At 40.6% G+C, this 19113-nt stretch overlaps 2 protein-coding genes across 2 annotated transcripts in view; one reads left to right on the top strand and one right to left on the bottom strand.

Annotated features, from left to right (window-relative positions):
- LOC124860425 (Kv channel-interacting protein 1-like) overlaps window positions 1-13161 on the top strand; it is an 83018-nt gene extending 69857 nt beyond the window's left edge. The window contains exons 2-8 of the mRNA XM_047353754.1: window positions 8443-8567; window positions 9945-10014; window positions 10089-10159; window positions 10273-10380; window positions 10471-10575; window positions 12101-12163; window positions 12579-13161. Coding sequence (XP_047209710.1) covers window positions 8443-8567; window positions 9945-10014; window positions 10089-10159; window positions 10273-10380; window positions 10471-10575; window positions 12101-12163; window positions 12579-12626 — 590 coding nt within the window. The 3' untranslated portion in view covers window positions 12627-13161. The remainder of the gene's footprint in view (window positions 1-8442; window positions 8568-9944; window positions 10015-10088; window positions 10160-10272; window positions 10381-10470; window positions 10576-12100; window positions 12164-12578) is intronic.
- Window positions 13162-13761: 600 nt separating this feature from the next.
- On the bottom strand, window positions 13762-17396 carry LOC124860424 (T-cell leukemia homeobox protein 3-like). Its single transcript, XM_047353753.1, has 3 exons — window positions 16732-17396; window positions 15463-15700; window positions 13762-15147 (listed from the first exon to the last, which is right to left on the bottom strand). Exons 1-3 carry the CDS (start codon window positions 17156-17158, stop codon window positions 14964-14966), a joined length of 849 nt encoding a protein of 282 aa, XP_047209709.1. The 5' UTR covers window positions 17159-17396; the 3' UTR covers window positions 13762-14963.
- Window positions 17397-19113: the final 1717 nt, after the last annotated feature.

The following is a 19113-nucleotide window of genomic DNA, read 5'->3' as shown; positions in this document are numbered from 1 at the left end:
CTGTTTAGTATGGGAGAAGAATCTGGCCAACTGGACCCAGCCGTTTCCTATTAAGATGAGAACTTCAAAAATTTTACAAATATAGTTAGGGTTTATTTTGACAAACCCTTAGAGCCTTTGTGGGCAGCAGCCAACTGCATTTATCAGCTGAATGAATTGATTCCTCTCCTTCCTCCTATGGGCTTAGAGGAGTTGTTGAAGGAGACTAAGAGGAATTACAGGAAAGGATTGACTGAAATTTGCTACAAGCCACCTCTGCCTCTGCCACAGCTTCAACCTCCTCCACCACCACCAGGTCGGTGCCTCCCTCTGCTTTCTCCTCTGCTCGCGGCAGATGATGCCCTCATAGACATGCCTCTACTCCTGTCCCGGAGGCTCTGGTTGATGCCACCACCTTCCCCATTACTACCTTACTTTCTCAGCCTAGAGGAATACGTCTCCCTAAAACCTCCACTTCTGTTCTAGAGGTTCTGGTTGATGCCTTTACTCTTTCCCCAGTGTCACAAGAAGTTTTTCCAGTGATTCTCATGTCTTCAGCACCAGAATTTTCCACATCCTCATCAGTAACAGCAGCCTCAGCATTGTCATCTTCATCTTCTGAGTCATCATCACCATCATTGTCGCCATATGTACCTTACACCGATCGTTATTAATATAATTGGCATTGCCATCTGCACCACCTTCTCCATCATCATCATTGCCATCTACACAACCACCTTTCTACACCTCTACATAACACTCACGTTCCTGTTATCCAGGTGGACCCGCCTAGTGTTTCTGTTCCCAAGTTCTGTTAGAGTGTCCAGGTGGACCAGCCTCCATCTCACATTCCTGTCTCCGAACTCTGTCGAGGGATCTTCGTCCATGCTGTCCCTGCTGCTCTCCAGTGCCAGTCCGAGGGTTCCAGTATCCCCTGTGCTGCTCTCTAGGGTTCCACCATGGGTTCTAATGTCCGGTGGACAGGTCTCCACTGGCCTCCTGACCTCTTGCGCTGTTGGTGTCCGGGTCATCTTCTACGCCTCCTCTATCTCAAGTCCCAGCCATTCCAACATGGGCCTCAGAGGGCCCTTTGCTGGACCTGACACCCACTTGAACTCTATTTCTCCTTTGGACCACCTCTTGGTCACCCGTCACATCTATGTGCTTCCTTGGGATGACTTCTGGGTTGCCTACCTAAGTTCTGTGCCTCCTTGAGGCAATCTACAGGTCACCCACCTAAACTCTGGTTGTTTTTTGTTTCTTGCTTTAGAGAAGTATGACTTTATCAGTAAGATACATAGGATGATACATGGAGACTATTAATAATGATAATTATCTTTGTAGCTTGCCCCACTATCTCAGAAGCCTGAATCAAAACAGCCTGAACTGCATCTGGCTTGTTTGTAGAGATGGCAATGCAAGACAAAGTTCACGGTAAAGATAAAGTTGTGGAAATAAAGATATTGCCCTCAATAAGATACAGTAGATGTGGGATTTGTATTTGCTTCATGGCTATACCTTGCTGTAATTATCCAAAACAACAATGGAACAAGTTTTACAAGTAGAAAAATAGAGAACAATTACTTAGAGCTACACAGGCAAACTGTGATAGCAACATTTCCAAGGTAACCTAGTGCTAATATTTCACTCACAACAACCATGATTTGAACAAGAAATGTTACATTTGATGAAGCAAGAGCATGATCTATAGCTGACGTTTTAATAGACGCTGGGGATTACTTTAACTAATTTCCAAGCAGGCTTAAGTAGGGGTACTATTATGATTAAATATAGTATTTCTACCACTTTTGATTTCTAGATGATTTCTAGATTATATACTCTGTAAGCTGCCATAGAAAACAACAGCTGCTGCAATAATGAGGGCCATGACCTTAAAGAGTCTAAACACTTATTTGGGGATTTCAGATCGCAGATGATCCAGCACCATCATATGGATTCAGTTTCTGTTCTGCTTTTCTTCTGAGAAATAGCCTCAAAGGTAACTGATTAATGACTGAGCTGCTTCCCATACCCTGACTAAAATCGTTTTTCAGAACACAAAAGTCATCTTAAACATAACCTTACTCTAACAATGTTTTTCAGTCGATCCCTAACTTTTATTTAACAGTATGAAAGAAAGGTCAAAGAGTGGTATAAAATTTGGATTCAAGATTCAATTCTGCTGACTTTCCACTTTGACCAGCATACATTGCTTGTCGGCTTTATATTTTAAGAACAAATCACAACTATTTTGGAAATAATGTATTGGTTTTTATAGCTCTCAAGGTATAACTGAGACATTAGCTGAATATAAAGCTTTCAGTTTTGATTGTGTGTTGCTTTCTGCTGCATCCTGCTGGTAGTTTTATCTGGTTGTTTGGCTCCCGGCTTAGATCACCCTTTAAACTCTGGTGCTCAACGTGGAGTCAGTTTAATTTTTTTACCTGGGGTTTTGATTTAAAAAAAAAGATTAAGACAGAGTGTTAGGTCAGAAAAGTCACTTTGTCATAAATAGTCCACTCAGTAAAGATGATGTATGCAAATGGGAACAACTGATAAAGTGCTGATCTGCTTGAGCACACACAGAGACATAATCCCATACAGCTGAAGGTGAGTTCATTAGTGTGACTGTGCAGAACACAGTGGACCCTCCAGTTAAAATACAGCTCCAAACAATGAAGGACACAGAGGCTGTAATAGGGCTGGGAGCAAAGGGGCGAGGGGGACAGAAAGAGAGTTTCTGGGATGGAGAAAAGGTTGGGACATGGGAGGGAGATGCATGGGGACATGAAGAGATGAGAGGATAAATAGATGCAGGTGAGTCCAAATATCTCTGTTTGGTGGAGCAGGCTCAAGAAGCTCAAAGTTCATAGAGTAGAGGCGAGGAGGGGAAACAGTTGTTCAGAAGTTACATGTTCTTGTTTAACATTATGTGAAGTTGTCATTAGTAAGTGACCAGAATGGAAAGAGAGGAGCAGAAGGACAACAGCTTACAGACTATAGCCATCATTCTGTTGTGTTGTGGTGCTTTCAAACTGCTGCATCTGCTGGGAGTCATCGCTGTGGAGGGTGAGTTAACTTACAGTTGTAATCCTGTTCGGATTCAGTCAGAAGAACAATTGTTTCAGTCTTTATTCACCAAGCTCATGAAAAAAGGATGATATAAAGACTAAACAGGGTAAAATGTTCCTTTTTCTCTGCCTCCACCTCTTAGTTGTTGTTGGTTGTTCAGTTGTAATAACTGAGGAGTGTGTGTGTGTCCTTTCTACGCTTTGTCTTAAAACTTTCCACAATTGTATTTCAATTATTTTATTTTGAATAATCCTATCTAGTAATGCACACAACTTAATTTGCATGTATATATTTTATTGTTTTTGTAGAGACAAAGAAACAACGGAGCAGTTGGCAGAAGAGAAAATACATTTGCACTGATGTTCTTATTAGTTGAATGCAAACACATGTTCAGTCATTATGCTATGTTATGCTTATTCTCTAGTTAAAATCCTATCTATCTGCTTATATGATGGAATTTTGGACACTATTCAGTCCACGCAGCCAGCAGCAAAACACCAACCATGCTAGTCTTATCAGTCTTGAATAATAAATTACGAAGAACTGCCTGTGTTGCATAAGATCAATTAGATCTTATGCAACACATGCAGCAATTTGTTATAAACTGCGCATCACTTAAAAATATTAAATAAGTGTTGTAGGTTCTTTTTTTCTTTTGGTATAATGTTTTTAGAAAAATGGCCTTCTGCGCAGAGGTTGATTTAATCATTGAATAAAATCCTAATTGCTTTAAAGTGTTTTGTTTTATGTTTGTGTTTGTTATGTGGAGTGCCTGCGTTTAACTGGACTCCCTGATAGAATACTGTAAAGTCTGACCTCCCTGTTTCATGAAGCATGTGACCTTCAGCCGGTTGTGAGCGTGTGTATATAAAACAGGTTCAGGGGGGAGACGGTAAAAGTTATGCAGTATTTTAAGTACTAACAATTCTTATGGTTCAGGCAATGAAAGGGCATCATTCTGTAAAGCTATTGCTTGATAAAATTGTAACAGCATTTAAACAATGATCTGAGTTCAGAAGATATGTAACATATGAATAAAATGGTGAATTTTATGGCTGTAAAGAGCAAACCCAACATTTCTAGTGACATGTATAAAGGGTAAAGACATTTTGTGCCTTGTGTGCTGGATTTAACTTGTTTCAAATGGTGACCTCAGCAGGGCGATAGAGTTGCATTTTACCATGACAACCATGTACTCGCGATTTATTGAGAGGACAGACTTGGAGAGGTGCTGGAGTAATGAGGCTTTGCAAAGCTCCAATGGTTTTCCCCCAGACATAAAAATGTCTCTACTTCAAAATTGCCAATGTTTCAAAGTTCGTTCGTTCGTTCGTCGTCTTCCGCTTATCCAGGACCGGGTCGCGGGGGCAGCAGACTCAGCAGAGACGCCCAGACGTCCCTCTCTCCAGATACCTCCTCCAGCTCCTCCAGGGGGAGCCCAAGGCGTTCCCAGGCCAGCCGAGAGACATAGTCCCTCCAGCGTGTCCTGGGCCGTCCCCTGGGCCTCCTCCCGGTGAGACGTGCCTGGAACACCTCCCGAGGAAGGCGTCCAGGAGGCATCCGGTATAGATGCCCGAGCCACCTCAACTGGCTCCTCTCAATGTGGAGGAGCAGCGGCTCTACTCCGAGCTCCTCCCGGATGGCCGAGCTCCTCACCCTATCTCTAAGGGAGTGCCCGGCCACCCTACGGAGGAAGCTCATTTAAGCCGCTTGTATCCGTGATCTCGTTCTTTCGGTCATGACCCAAAGTTCATGGCCATAGGTGAGGGTAGGAACGTAGACCGACCAGTAAATTGAGAGCTTTGCTTTTCGGCTCAGCTCTCTCTTCACCACAACGGACCGGCACAGCGCCCCCATTACTGTGGCAGCTGCACCGATCCGTCTGTCGATCTCCCACTCCATTCTTCCCTCACTCGTGAGCAAGACCCCGAGATACTTAAACTCCTCCACTTGAGGCAGGAACTCCCCTCCAACCTGAAGAGGACAAGCCACCCTTTTCCGGTCGAGTACCATGGCCTCGGACTTGGAGGAGCTGATCCTCATCCCAGCCGCTTCACACTCGGCTGCGAACCGCCACAGCACATGCTGTAGGTCTTGGCTAGAGGGAGCCAGCAGGACCACGTCATCCGCAAAAAGAAGAGACGAAATCCACTGGTCCCCAAACCAGACCCCCTCCGGCCCTTGGCTGCGTCTAGAAATCCTGTCCATAAAAGTTATGAACAGGACCGGCGACAAAGGGCAGCCCTGCCGGAGTCCAACATGCACTGGGAACAGGTCCGACTTAGTGCCGGCAATGCGGACCAAACTCCTGCTCCGCTCGTACAGGGACCGGATGGCCCCTAATAAAGGGCCCCCGATTCCATACTCCTGGAGCACCCCCCACAGGGCATCACGAGGGACACAGTCGAATGCCTTCTCCAGGTCCACAAAACACATGTGAACCTGTTGGGCAAACTCCCATGAACCCTCGAGCACCCTGTAGAGGGTATAGAGCTGGTCCAGTGTTCCACGGCTGGGACGAAAACCACACTGTTCCTCCTGAAGCCGAGGTTCGACTATCGGTCGGACTCTCCTCTCCAATACCCTGGGATAGGCCTTACCAGGGAGGCTGAGGAGTGTGATCCCCCTGTAGTTGGAACACACCCTCCGGTCCCCCTTCTTATACTCAGGGCGGATCTCATCCACCCCCGAAGCCTTGCCACCGCGGAGCTTTTTAACCACCTCGGTGACTTCAGCCTGGGTGATGAAAGAGTCCATCCCCGAGTCCCCAGCCTCTGTTTCCACCACGGAATGCGTGATGGCAGGATTGTCCAATAACAAAACACCACTCGGATTCAGATCGGGGAGGCCATTCCTCCCGATCACGCCTCTCCAGGTGTCACTGTCGTTCCCCACGTGGGCGTTGAAGTCCCCCAGCAGAATAATGGAGTCCCCGGGAGGGGCACTATCCAGCACCCCCGACAGGGACGCCAAGAAGGCAGGGTACTCTGCACTACCACTCGGCCCGTAGGCTGAAATGATAGTCAGAGACCTCTCCCCAACCCGAAGGCGCAGGGATACAACCCTCTCATCCACTGGGGTAAACCCCAACACGAGACGGCTGAGCTGGGGGGCAACAAGCAAACCCACACCAGCCCGCCGCCTCTCCCCGTGGGCCACTCCAGAGTAGAAGAGAGTCCAACCCCTCTCAAGGAGATGGGTTCCAGAGCCCACGCTGTGCGTGGAGGCGAGCCCGACTATTTCTAGTTGATATCTCTCGACCTCCCGCACAAGCTCAGACTCCTTCCCCCCCAGCGAGGTGACATTCCACGTCCCTAGAGCCAGCCTAAGCATCCGGGGATCGGGCCGTTGAGGTCTCCACCTTGTTTCAAAGTCTCGATTGAAAAGACAACATAGAAAATTTTGCATTACTCACAACCTTAAAAGAAATGGCTCTGATCACGTTTTACAGGTCAAATCCATAATTACTACAAATTATCAGTAAAAAAAAAAATCCAGATTACAAGTAAAACTTTATCTAATTAAGGCTGAGACTTTTCACAAAAGCTGGAAACAGAACAATTTTCACTTGATTTTAGTCTACCCCATCGATGTTTGTTTCCTCTTTGTGGGCTAGAACTTTTATTTTCTAGGGTCGCTGTGCCACTGTCCTGCAGCTCAAGACTCATTACAGGTATATTTTATTTAAGACATATTCATTTCTGAAGTTGAATTATCATTCTGCGCCGCTCCGTCACTTGGATGTTATCTTGAAAGGGTTCTCATTAAACATCACATTTTATTTATTATCAAAACATCTCTGAGATTTCTTCCTTTTTTGTTTCAAGCTTTTATTACTTGTCATTATGACCACTTTATCATGTTCGGAACTTTATTAGTATTTCTATTAAATTATGCACAGTTATAACAGTATGCATAATTATTACTGTGTAGACAGCTCAGGGGTCTGTGAGCTGTGAAGATGAGTGTGTTAGAGAGAAGAGATGGAGGGAAGGTGTTTGAATTTATGCTGGGATGTTCACCGACAGGCATATGTGTGAGAGGAGTCAATGGTGTGTCCTTTCTCCTCTCCCCTGCAGCGAGGATGATGAGTTGATAATGATAGGGCCCGGCAGAGGACGGACATGGGAGTGCTAATCTGACCTCTACCTCTCTGCGCTGCCATGTTTCATCCTCTCTTCTACTAATTAACTGGAAAAATAAAAAAATAAGACTCCACAAAGGTTGAACTTATATTTGAGGATCATGTTGGTGCTTGTCATTACATCTTATAAGAGGATATGAGATTTGGATATATTTTTCTGTTTGGCAGAGTGGAAAGATTCTGTTCAGCATCATTTATATATCACTTCCTCTGTGTTGTAGAGACTGTGATGGCATGTGATGGGTGAAAATTTGAAACACATGTGAGTTTTGTGTTTATTGTGTTGGTTTCCTTACAATTCAAAATCCTTCCTTTTTTTTAAAAATAAATAGTAAAAGTCAAAGGTCTAATGTGGAAAGTACTAAATTTAACTGAGTATTTGCTGGTTCTTGACAAGCACAGAAGAAGAAAAAAGAGTAAATACATTAAATATAAATGATTTATTTCCATACCTTATTCCCAACTGAAGCCAATTTAGCCTTAAAACATATTTGCAGAATATTTGTTCCAGGAAAGAATTTTTTTCTGTCCTGGAACAAAATCTACTTAATATCTTTATTTATGTAATTTTATTTCCATTTTTGTTCTTATAGCAATAAAAAAAATAAAAATAAATAAAAAATCTAGCTTTGTATAAAATGTGACCAATTGTATATTTGCTTTTATTTCGTTTTTTTTTTCCGCCTGACCATAATAGAATACAGGATAAACAACCACGGACACACTCACACCTAGGGGCAACTTAGAGAGTCTAATTAAACCAGTGTGTGTTTATGGTCTGTGGGAGGACGCTGGAGTACCTGGAAGAAAACAGAACATGCATGAGGAGAAAATTCAAACTTTGTTCAAAAAAACCTCCTGGCTGGGAGTCAAAACAAGAATCTTCTTGCAGGAAGGCAACAACTGCACCACACTGCAGCTCTGCCAGCACTGCTCACGTCTTACAAAATGAATCTCTCCAAAGAAATTGTTTTTATTCCCACAATTCTTTAGGGCTTCTATGATTTCTTGTTCTATTGCTTAAATGTTCCAGTCAGTGGTTTTTGCAAATTGTGTATTAAAGGACTAACACTGATAACACTAATAACCGAATATCTGCAGTTAATTCACGTTGAACATTTATATTAACAAATCAGACTAATGACTCTGCTAATTAATCTGAAAATATATAACATTTGGACATAAAAAATGTGTAGAATCAAATCCATTCTAATGTTAACCTGATGTGTTCATCTGTCCTCTTTCAGACAAAGCTGATGATGACTTGGAGATGACCATTGTGTGCCATCGGCCAGAGGGCCTCGACCAGCTTGAAGCTCAAACCAACTTCAATAAAAGAGAGCTCCAAGTGCTCTACAGGGGTTTCAAGAATGTAAGAAACTTTACAAGTGCAAAGAGAAGAAGTCTGAGAAATCTTTTGCCATAAATAAGTCCTCTTTATTTTTTTTAATTATGATATCTTAAACCCAGAACTCTCATGTGGAATGTTGTACATGATTATATTCAGGCAGGAATAACTTCAGAGCAGTAAGTTATTCTCTGATGGATACCCTGAACATACATTAATATGGGGATAAATAATAGTCATTAATACAACATTATTTTTGACTTGTAAGGAGGCTTTCTAATTTGTAAGAAAACTTAAGTAAAATAGGCTGCTATGGTTTGCAAATGATTCATACACAACCTAAGCGAAGCATTTTGTAGTTCTTTACCACTGTGCTGCATCTCCTCTGATTTTAGCCAAACACATTGCAGAGGTTGGGAGCTGAGGAGACCAAACGTTATAGTTATGAAAGCAAGATGTTGTCTTGTTTAAGCCTAAGAAAGGATTAACTGCTGCATATGAATCAGCATTTTGTAAATCTGTTTTTTTTTTTTGGTATTTGAAATATAGGCCCATTTTAATTTGATGCAGAAGTTATGCACTACATCATCAAAATCAAATAATTATTTGTTTAAAGAAAAACTAAACAACAACAAATGCGGGCAGTTTTATTTGATGACTATACTGATTCATTGTTTGCTTGTTATATTTTTTTCATTTCTTACTCAGTATTTCATCTCCTAAGGTAATATATTCGTACATACAATTTGCAGAAAATGTTTGTGAAACATTGAAAGTTTAACCTTCCAACAACAAATAAACTAAACCTTGATTTGAGGAAACATGTGTTATCTACAGGCGGCAGTTCATGAAATTCTGTTAAGGTTCAGTTTTTTTCTCAATGTGTTAGTGGTTAGTTTGTCTCTTCTGGCTCTTTTGAATTTCAGTGACAATTAAATGTGAAATAGATTGACATTTTGACAAAACAGTCTATTAAAGTGAAGAACAAGAAATAAGTTAGGTTAAAGCTCTCTGCAACGATTTCAATCTGCAAGGCAAAAAAACTGCAATAAATTATCATAAATTGTTTATTAAAACAAGCTGTAGCTTGTAACAAGGTTATTAAAATCTCCCTTATCACTAACCTGTCTAACTCATTTTATGTTGTCTCCACCTGTTAAACTGTAGAATAGTGGATTTATTCTCATGTTTCAGCATTTGCTCTTTGTTGTATCACTTGTCTATATCTCAACATTAATGTATTTTATATTTTTAGAAATTTTCTGAGGATATATGACTGTTACATGCATGTATTATTTCCTCTAACATGTCTATCCAGATGTCTGTTAATCTTCTGGCCTGATTCCTGCTTCACACCTGCCACATTTCTTTCACCATTTTTCTGCTCCTCTTTTCTTTTAGGAATGTCCCAGTGGAGTTGTTAGCGAGGAAACCTTCAAACAAATCTATTCACAGTTTTTCCCACATGGGGGTAAGGAGCCTGTGTCACCTTTGCCTCTGTGTAGACTTTAATGTGTTAACTGTCCCTTTTATTTGCTGCTGCAGATGCCAGCACCTATGCTCACTACCTGTTCAATGCTTTTGACACCGGACACACTGGATCAATTAAGTTTGAGGTTTGGTTTAGTGAATTTTACAGCTCTTCTTGGTGATTGTCACCATGTAAAAGTGTTTCCCCTCTCTAACGTTTTTTAATTTGGGATTGAATCTTTATGTTTTCGTTTTTCAGGACTTTGTTACGGCTTTGTCCATCCTCCTAAGAGGTACTGTCACAGAGAAACTCCAGTGGACCTTTAATCTCTACGACATCAACAGAGATGGATACATCAACAAAGAGGTTTGTGATATTTTTCTTTTTCTTTCAGCTGTGGGTTTTTTTTTTTTAACCTCAGGCCTCTTTAAGTCTCTCTTTTGTTCTGTTTCACAGGAGATGACAGACATTGTCAGAGCAATTTATGACATGATGGGGAAGTACACATACCCTGTCCTGAAAACTGATGCGCCCAAGCAGCATGTGGATGCCTTCTTTCAGGTAGAATCATCATGATGGCTGCATTAAAATCTGATAAAGCACAAACACTGATGAGTGGCACTAACAGCTACATCTGGAAACTGCAGTGAAGGAAAACTAGTACTTTAGAGGGATATCAAAACTAAACAGAATGCTAACCTCACAATGTTGAGTCTTATAAAGATGAGTTATTTTATACATGCAGTGTATTGCAAAATTATTAATACCTCTTACATCTGTTTATGTTTTTCTGTCGTGTGAAAACCGCAAACTTCAGTGTATTTTATGTGATAGACCAACACAAATTAGTGCATAATTGTGAAGTGGGAGGAAAAGCAAGCAAAGTCTTGAAAAGGCTAGAGTCTATTTGTATGTAGCCCCATTTTTCTGATACCCCTAAAAGTTCAACCAACGGCCTTTAGAAGGTACCTAATTAGTAAAAAGAGTCCACGTGTGTGAGCTAATCTCAGTATAAATCCAGGTGTTCTGTGAAGGCCTGTGGAGTTTTGTTAGAGAAGATAAGTGAACAAACAGCATCATGAAAACCAAGGAACACAGCAGTTAGGTTATGGAGAAAGTGTGGAAAACTTTGAAGGAGGGTTGGGTTATAAAACTATATCCCAAGCTTTAGGAATCTCATAGAGTACTGTTTAATCCATCATCTGAAAATGGAAAGAAGATGTCACAACTGTCAAACTAGCAAAACATGGTCATCCACCTTAACTGACTAACCAGAGAAGCAACCAAGAGGTGCAAGGTAACTCTGGAGGAGCTGCTTGGGATCCACAGCTCAGGACAACTGCTGTGCACTCCAACAGTCTGGCCTTTATGGAAGAGTGTCATGAAAAAAAAACCACATTGCTGAATGAATCCCAATTTTCTGTTTACCAGTGACACAGCAAACATCTGTAAGAAGATGTTCTGTTCTGAACATACCATCACCAGCTTAATACATGGTGGTTGGAGTGCCATGATGTGGGTATGGTTTTTAGCAGGGACAGATAAACTTGTCAGAGTTGATAGGATGGTGGATGGAGTGAGCAAACACAGGGCAATACTGGAAGAAAACCTGTCAGAGATTGCAAAGACTTTATAGGCTGTTGTGGAGGTGCACTTTCCAGTAGGACAACCACCCTGAACATGCTCAGACTACAAAAAATGGTTTAAATCGAAGCATATTCATGGGTTAGAATGGCCCAGTCAAAGTCCAGACCTCGATAAAATAAGAGTTTGTGGCAAGAGCTGAAAATTAATGCTTACAGATGTTCTCCATTCATTTTTTTTTCAAACAAACTAGCAAAAATATGGTTCTACAAAGTATGATCCCTGGAAAACTGAATACGAATGCATACCACACTTTTCAGGGTTTTTTGTAAAGAATATTCAACACCTTGCACATTTTCTTTCCACTACAGTTATTGTGTTGGTCTAACACATAAAATCCCAATAAAATACCTTGTTTGTGGCTGGAATGTGATAAAAGTAAAGTTCAAGACTACTGTTGTAAGGCACAGTATATTTTTAACATGCATTCATTTGTCCACAGAAAATGGACAAAAATCGAGACGGTGTCGTCACACTTGATGAATTCATCCTTTCTTGTCAAGAGGTAGAGTTCATCTTTTAAAGTATCCAAACCAAGAGATCTATACACTTTTCTAACTTATTGTTTATAAAGACATTCAATCTATGAGTTTGCAGTTATTGTAATGTTGTTGTTATTTCTACAAGCCAAAAATACTTTCCCCAGATATGACCACCTTAAATGTCTGCACAAAATTATTCCTCCAATAAAACTAACATTTCTCAGCAATTATCAAAGACCTCCCACCTTCGCAAGTTTCGCTATAGTAGCTATTAATTATGGTCTTTGCTATCTTCCATAGTAGTGTGTTTGTGTTGAAAGACATCAAGATTGTATTATCTTTTACCGCCCCCTAGTGGCTAGTAAAATGAATTAAAGTGTGGTTGTTGGATGGCTCTCTGTGAAGTCAGCTTTTTTAATTTCTTTCTTTTTTGCACAGGATGAAAACATCATGAGGTCTCTGCAGCTCTTTGAAAATGTCATCTAAATGACAAATGTCAGGAGGGAGATCGAGCAACAGATGAGAACACGGAGCAAGAGATGGGGAAATAAGGAGAATAAGGACAATGAGAGATCGACAGCAGTTTGCAGGAGTGAAAACACCAAAACCTTAGATAGAAGCGAAACAAGGACAACTGCCACTTTGGGTTTAGAAATGTATCTGTGGGGACAAACCTTCACTGGTTTTGGAAAATGTCCTTTACATTTATTTGGTATTTCTGTCTCCTTCATTTGTTGCTGTTGTGGCTTACTGTAAGCGTGGATTGCGATTGGTTTTGGCCACTGTGTAAATACGCTGCCAGTCTCTTCTTTGGTCTGGTTTATCGCTTGTTACAAACTCAAAAGCAGCTTCCAGATGAACTGTCTTAAACGATGAACTGTTTTCAGCATAATTTCACGTAACAGTGCAGCAAAACTGAACAAGTTTATGAAGCATGTAGGACAGAGGCCCACATTATACTGTATTTAGTGCATACTGTATATGCAAAGTTGGTGGCAGAATATTTTTTCTCAATCCTTATTTTGGAGACTGCACATCTATTTGCAGAGCTGAACTCAGTCAGTGTGCGTTAAGGTGTCGTAAAGTCACTTCTTCAATGTTATAACAACTAAGCTGTGCTATAGGTATTAACTGTTGTTTTTGTAACTTTTTTTTACTGCTTGATGTTTGTCTGCTTCTTATCCTGATGCCTGTCTGTCCTTTTGTCTGAGTGGATATAACTCTGTAATTTAATCGTATAACTCCTAAATAAAGAGCTCGTGAACTGGCTTCTATATAGAGAGACATGAACATGGGTGTGCTTGTGTGTGTGTGTGTGTGTGTGTGTGTGCGTGTTTGTGGTGTCATGACGTTAATGTCCTGCTTGCTAAACAATTTATATTTTGGCATGTGCATAAATCAGTTCATGTTAAGGAACCTTTAACGAAGAGAATCGTGTTTTAGGAAGAGAGGAGAGTTTTGCTTTCAGCTCTGTCTTGTTTAAAAACCAAACATTGACTCCGAGTGACCAACATTTCACTGTGAGAGGAGGAAGGATGACGGAGGAAGGCAAAGATCCGAGAGCTAGACCTTATCACTGATTCCGGAGGAATGGAAGCCATTTTTCAAACACGAGCCATCGTTCAGAAGATTGCGCAGGATTGAATGATTTAAATATTTTACTTTTACTCACTGTGCTATACCAATAATGTCATCTGAATGAGTTGCAGAAATCCAGACAAGAAGACAGAGAGGTAGACAGCATGTATACACTAAAAACTGTCAATTCAAATGATGTGTGTATTGAAATATTGTATAAAATCATATTTATCAATAAACTTTTCATGAAAAAACAAAAAGCTCATGTAATGTTTTTACCATTCTACCACACGTGTTTTTCCCCTTCTGTACCTTATAATAACACACAGTTAAAATCCTAAAAATCATTTTTGCTGCACCAGAAAGGAGCGTGAATGAAAAATAAAAAATCACAACAACAGTTTATAATATTATTTACACATGTACAGTAATAGTACAAAACAGAGTTTTCTGGCTCGATTGAAAAACATAATGTGCATATGGAAGGACTTCAGCAACATCTCTGAGCATGCATCACTTCTTTTATCATTCTAACTTATAGCAATGGGTGAAAAATTTCGTACCTCCTGCAACCTGTTTTCGTTTTATTACAACTCAAACAACGTTTCTCGCCCGAAATTAAATATTTTGGCATCTTTTTGTTAGGCCCAAGTGTTGCTTTTTATATATGCAGGATGGTGAGGGTGCATTAGAAACATTTTTTTTTTTTTTTTTTATGAGGGAGCTGAATAAGCACCACAAAAATGAAAGAATGATGAGAAACAACATCAGCTTTTGTTTCTACTTTGACACATGTTGTATTTTAGCTGAACTGATGCACCCAACAATGGGTATTTTCGGGAAAAAGCAGACTCATAAAACAATAGAATCCCATGTTTTCCTGTGTGAAATTAATTACATCCCTCAGACAAACGGCTGACCAGACATTTCTTCCCCCTCTTATTCTAATGAACAGAATAAGTGCAAGCATAAGAGGACAATTACATGGTGGCAAGGTTTCTTGAAAGGGTCTGCTTTAGATTTTTTTTTTTTTTGCTCCGTTTTGATTTTTCCACCCACCGTAGTAAATTGAAATTAACCCAGTTTCTGCTTCTGAGTGCGCATCACTCACCAGATTTTCATGTCCAGTTCTAAAATCCTCCACTCAAATAGATGGGACCCGTGCTTCAGTATCAAGTCACATTTGTTCCTCCATAATGCATGAATCAAAGTAAGTCCCAGTGGTTTCATTTAATTTATCTGTCCCTATTCCCTGTCCTCGGCCCACGGCTGGAGGTTCTGCAGAGCATACAGGGAGGAGTTGTGGGCGCATAGTGGATCCGACACCGCCGATTCGCTGAGGGACTTCTGGAGGGCGGACTGCTGCAGCTGTAGGATGAGGCGATTGGCCTGCTGACGCTCCGCCTCTCTCTCTTCGGCTGTTTGTCTCCTGAAAGACGGCAGGAAGGGTAATGAAACACTTAGGAAGTCATTGCAACGGAAAACAAATGGCGTTTATCCACGAGAAAGACACTGCAGAATCTTAAGTTTCATGTTCCAAGGTGTGCAAGGATATATATATATATATATATATATATATATATATATATATAGTAGACTTTAAACCCATAGAAGAGAAACAATACTTGCTCATACCTCATCCATTAATACTTATTTAGTTATGGATTTAGTAAAACAGAGAGTTACACTCTGGGTCATCATCGAAACAGAGCAAATTCACTGCTAGTTCAAGTCTCCTACCAACCTCCACTTGGTTCTGCGGTTCTGAAACCAGGTTTTGACCTGCGCGTCGGTCATCTTCAGACTCTTGGCCAGAGCGGCCCGCTCAGCGCTGGCCAGATACTTCTGCCGGTGGAAGCGCTTCTCCAGCTCGCAAATCTGGACTCTGGAAAAGGAGGTTCGGGGCTTTTTCCGCTTAGGAGGGGTCCGGTTCTGATACGGGTGACCAATCCGCCTAGTGACTGCAAAAGGCACCAATGCCGCTGCAAGGAGGAAGGAAGTGAGTGAAAAATCCAGGAAACATATTATGTATTGATGTAAAAAAAAAAAAAAAAAAAAAAAAAAAAAAAAAACACAGTTCACTGAATAGAGACCAAAAACCAAATATCACTCAAATGCACCATGTTGGACAACAGTTTCCTATTTACGTTGTTTCTGGTTTGGGATGAAAGTTAACTACCCGAAACTTTATCATATTCTGGTGTTTTAAACAATACATTTAAGGAAAAAATAAATCTTCAATTAAAAAATGTTTTATTATAATATATATTTTATTTTGCTTTGATTAATGGGAATTATTTGGCCTCTTCATTGTCAAATTACAATTTTGTATTTATTTTACAAGCCTTTATTTATAATTATCAAATCCATAACCTATAAACTTTAACACAAATCATTAAAACTGTGTCTGAAAAAGCTGCTTGCGTGTGTTTTTAAACCAGCTTTAAACTGTTACACCTTGTACGGAATTTAGCACATTTTAATCATATATAGTATCCAGTTAACAACTAAGGTTAATTTTCTTATTTTTCAATGGTAAAGAATATTAATTAAAGTTTTATTATTTCATCTCAATTGTAACAGGACCGTTGTCTTGATGTTTAATGATTTTTAGGACATTTATTTTGCTCATTCCATCTGATGTATATAATCCTAGACTGATTTAACTATGAACGTGAATCATAGAAAGGTAGTGTTTATAATAACACTGGATCTTATCATGTTGTCACTTTTTGAATATCCTAATTTGTTTTTATTGACCTGTTCGGCACTTCTGCTCCTCTGTAAATACATTTTGAGTCCAGTTGAGTAGAGCTGGTGTTGATAATAATTTCTTCATGCAGCTTTTGCATTCTTTAGAAATGTAAATATTTTTTAACTATTTTACAGCTAACATGTCTGCTAGCTCTAAAAAGCCAGCAGACATGTCCTTTTGTACAGGAGCCGTTATTGCCGTTTAAAACATTATCAAATATTAATGAGGGGATCCCATTAGGTCTGCCAGCTGGCCTACCTGATATTCTGTCCTTGGCGAACCTGTTTCCTATCCAGGGGAAGCACAGCCCCCCAAACCCGGGAACAGCGCTCTGGACAGGTGCCGGGGGTCCCGGGGCCGTTACAGGTCTGTGAGCCGGGACTCGTATCACACCCCGGCTGCCCAGATTCCCGTTCTCTCCGTACGAACCGGACGCCTCCACTGGAGGCATGATCCCAGAGAGGGAGATGGACAGCGCTGTGTATGAGGGCGCGTTGGCACCGCTCGGATTTCCTAAACTATAATAGGCGTCCCCGTTGCTTAAATCAGATCCACTCTGTCTCCCCGGCGTGCGCCCGCTTTCCGGCTCCGAACCGGCTCCCAGAATTTGGTCGATGCCGAAACTGATGGGTTCGTGGCTGACTGGTTTTGGAGGAGGACTCGGTGCGCTGGGTGCTTGCTCCATCCCTCGCTCGGTTCCTGAAAGGATAGGGAAACTGGAGAAGGTGCTTTCAGATGGTGATCACAATGAGGTCAAACTGCACCAAAACCTATCGTCAAAAGTCTCTCCATTGCTGTGCATGTCCAAAAAAATCAGCGCGTTCTCTCTAACAGGCCTCTTCTGGAGCACTGAGTCCTCTCTGCCGAAAGTTTGATGGGCGTTTGGAGAGATGTGACGCTCTGTCCTCCTCTCAGCGCGTCAAAACGCTCCGTCTAGGAGCTCCGTCCTCCTCCAGCCCTCTGCACCTTTCATTGGCTGGCAGTGGAATGACTGATTGAATGTCAGCAGAGGGGAAGGCCCACGGTTTGGCACAATAATCAAGATTTCCCATAACCACGGGTGTCAGGGTGTTTTATATGTATATATGGTAAGATATGGCATCTTCAGGCCGTGTGAGTAAGTCAGACTTTCATTTAACGCTCTTTAATAATATCAATACAGAATAAGAAGCGCACTTTCACTCCATGACATTTCTGGCTTATAGAAAAAATGAAAATTTGAGAATAACCAACGTTCTTGAAGAATTATATAATTTCAGCCAAATTACGCTCTTTGAGATCTGATATTATAGTGTTCAAAGCATCTAATTATAAGTTTTGCTGCCTTTAGTATCTAAATAGATGCTTCTCTCTGCTTTATTCTTTTCAGACAGTGCGCGTTATTTGTCCCCTCGCTGTTTCTGACACATCTGCAGTTTGAATGATCTCACACATAGACAAAGTATGTGAATAAAAACCACTTGAAAACTGTCTTGGAGCTATTAGGGTGTGCTCTGTTAAGATGGAGCCTGCTTCTGCAGTACGTCTCCTAAAGAGACCCGAAATAAATCAAACACAACATTTCAGATAAAACAAAATCTATATGATCCCCTTGCCGTTATTTAGACTATTGGGTATTTGGGGTTTTTCATTTCATGTTAATATAACGCAAAATATGTAGCCAGATATATTTTGTCATGTTTTTGTTTGGTTTTTTTAGATGATGGGGGCGTTTGAAAGCAAACACATAATATTATAACATTGTAAAAGGTGTTTTTGATTGCAATCCAGTGCGTAATTACGCACGTTTAATCGGTGACATGACAAACCACCTCGTCGCTCTTTTAAATAAAAAGGGTGCTCGTGTTGAGCACTAACAGAAAACAACCAGCACCCACTGAGCTTGGCAAACCCTTCCTTTACGCGGCCTTATTTGTTCCTGTGATAGCCAGTGCCACATTAAATGACCTGACAAGGGAAAGCCACGGGCTATTCCAGATAAAGTGTCCGGGCTCTGGAAGCTACTAAGCGCTCAGATTCAATGTAACCTGCGCCCAAAGTGACCGGCTAATCTCATTTTCACTAACTTGTCTCATGGACAGACAAATGCGCGTCGGCTTTGGATGAGGCATGTGGCTTTTTAAGCTATCACATTACAGCAATTTAACAAACTGGTGGTTCATATATTTGCATAGTGACACTATTATTGTCTTTTATTCAGCTTTTTAATTATTTAGCACTATTTGTAATATTTTACGCAGAAGTCTGCATTGTTTACCATCACTGTATTACCATTTTCCTATTAATTTCAAATATATTTTGCAACCAATATAAAGCCATTTAACAAGCTATAATTAGAAAACAATTCTCCAAATATTGGTAAAATATATTTATTGTTCGGCTGCAATATGAGAGATCATGTTTTCCAACTTCAAAAAGGAATATATATATATATATATATATATATATATATATATATATATATATATATATATATATATATATATATAGATAGATAGATAGATATACATATCATTAATCTATATTTAAAAAAATCCATCCTTCTTACAATAAAGTGTTATAAAGCAATATGATATGATGGGACAAGGCCGGAGGTGTTTGTTTGACAATATGGACAGTCAGAGTGTTGGCCGCTTCACC

This window comes from Girardinichthys multiradiatus, chromosome 23 (assembly GCF_021462225.1).
Source record: "Girardinichthys multiradiatus isolate DD_20200921_A chromosome 23, DD_fGirMul_XY1, whole genome shotgun sequence".
Classification (NCBI taxonomy): domain Eukaryota; kingdom Metazoa; phylum Chordata; class Actinopteri; order Cyprinodontiformes; family Goodeidae; genus Girardinichthys; species Girardinichthys multiradiatus.
This window is presented reverse-complemented; position numbering and strand designations above follow the sequence as displayed.

What these genes read in the sequence shown, in the direction of transcription:
- LOC124860424 (XM_047353753.1), bottom strand. Translation starts at nt 17,158, where the DNA reads ATGGAGCAAGCACCCAGCGCACCGAGTCCTCCTCCAAAACCAGTCAGC. An exon ending in CGCCAAGGACAGAATATCAG is followed by an intron (nt 15,701 to 16,731) that starts GTAGGCCAGCTG and finishes TCCTCCTTGCAG; the next exon opens with CGGCATTGGTGCCTTTTGCA. An exon ending in AACCGCAGAACCAAGTGGAG is followed by an intron (nt 15,148 to 15,462) that starts GTTGGTAGGAGA and finishes GCCGTCTTTCAG; the next exon opens with GAGACAAACAGCCGAAGAGA.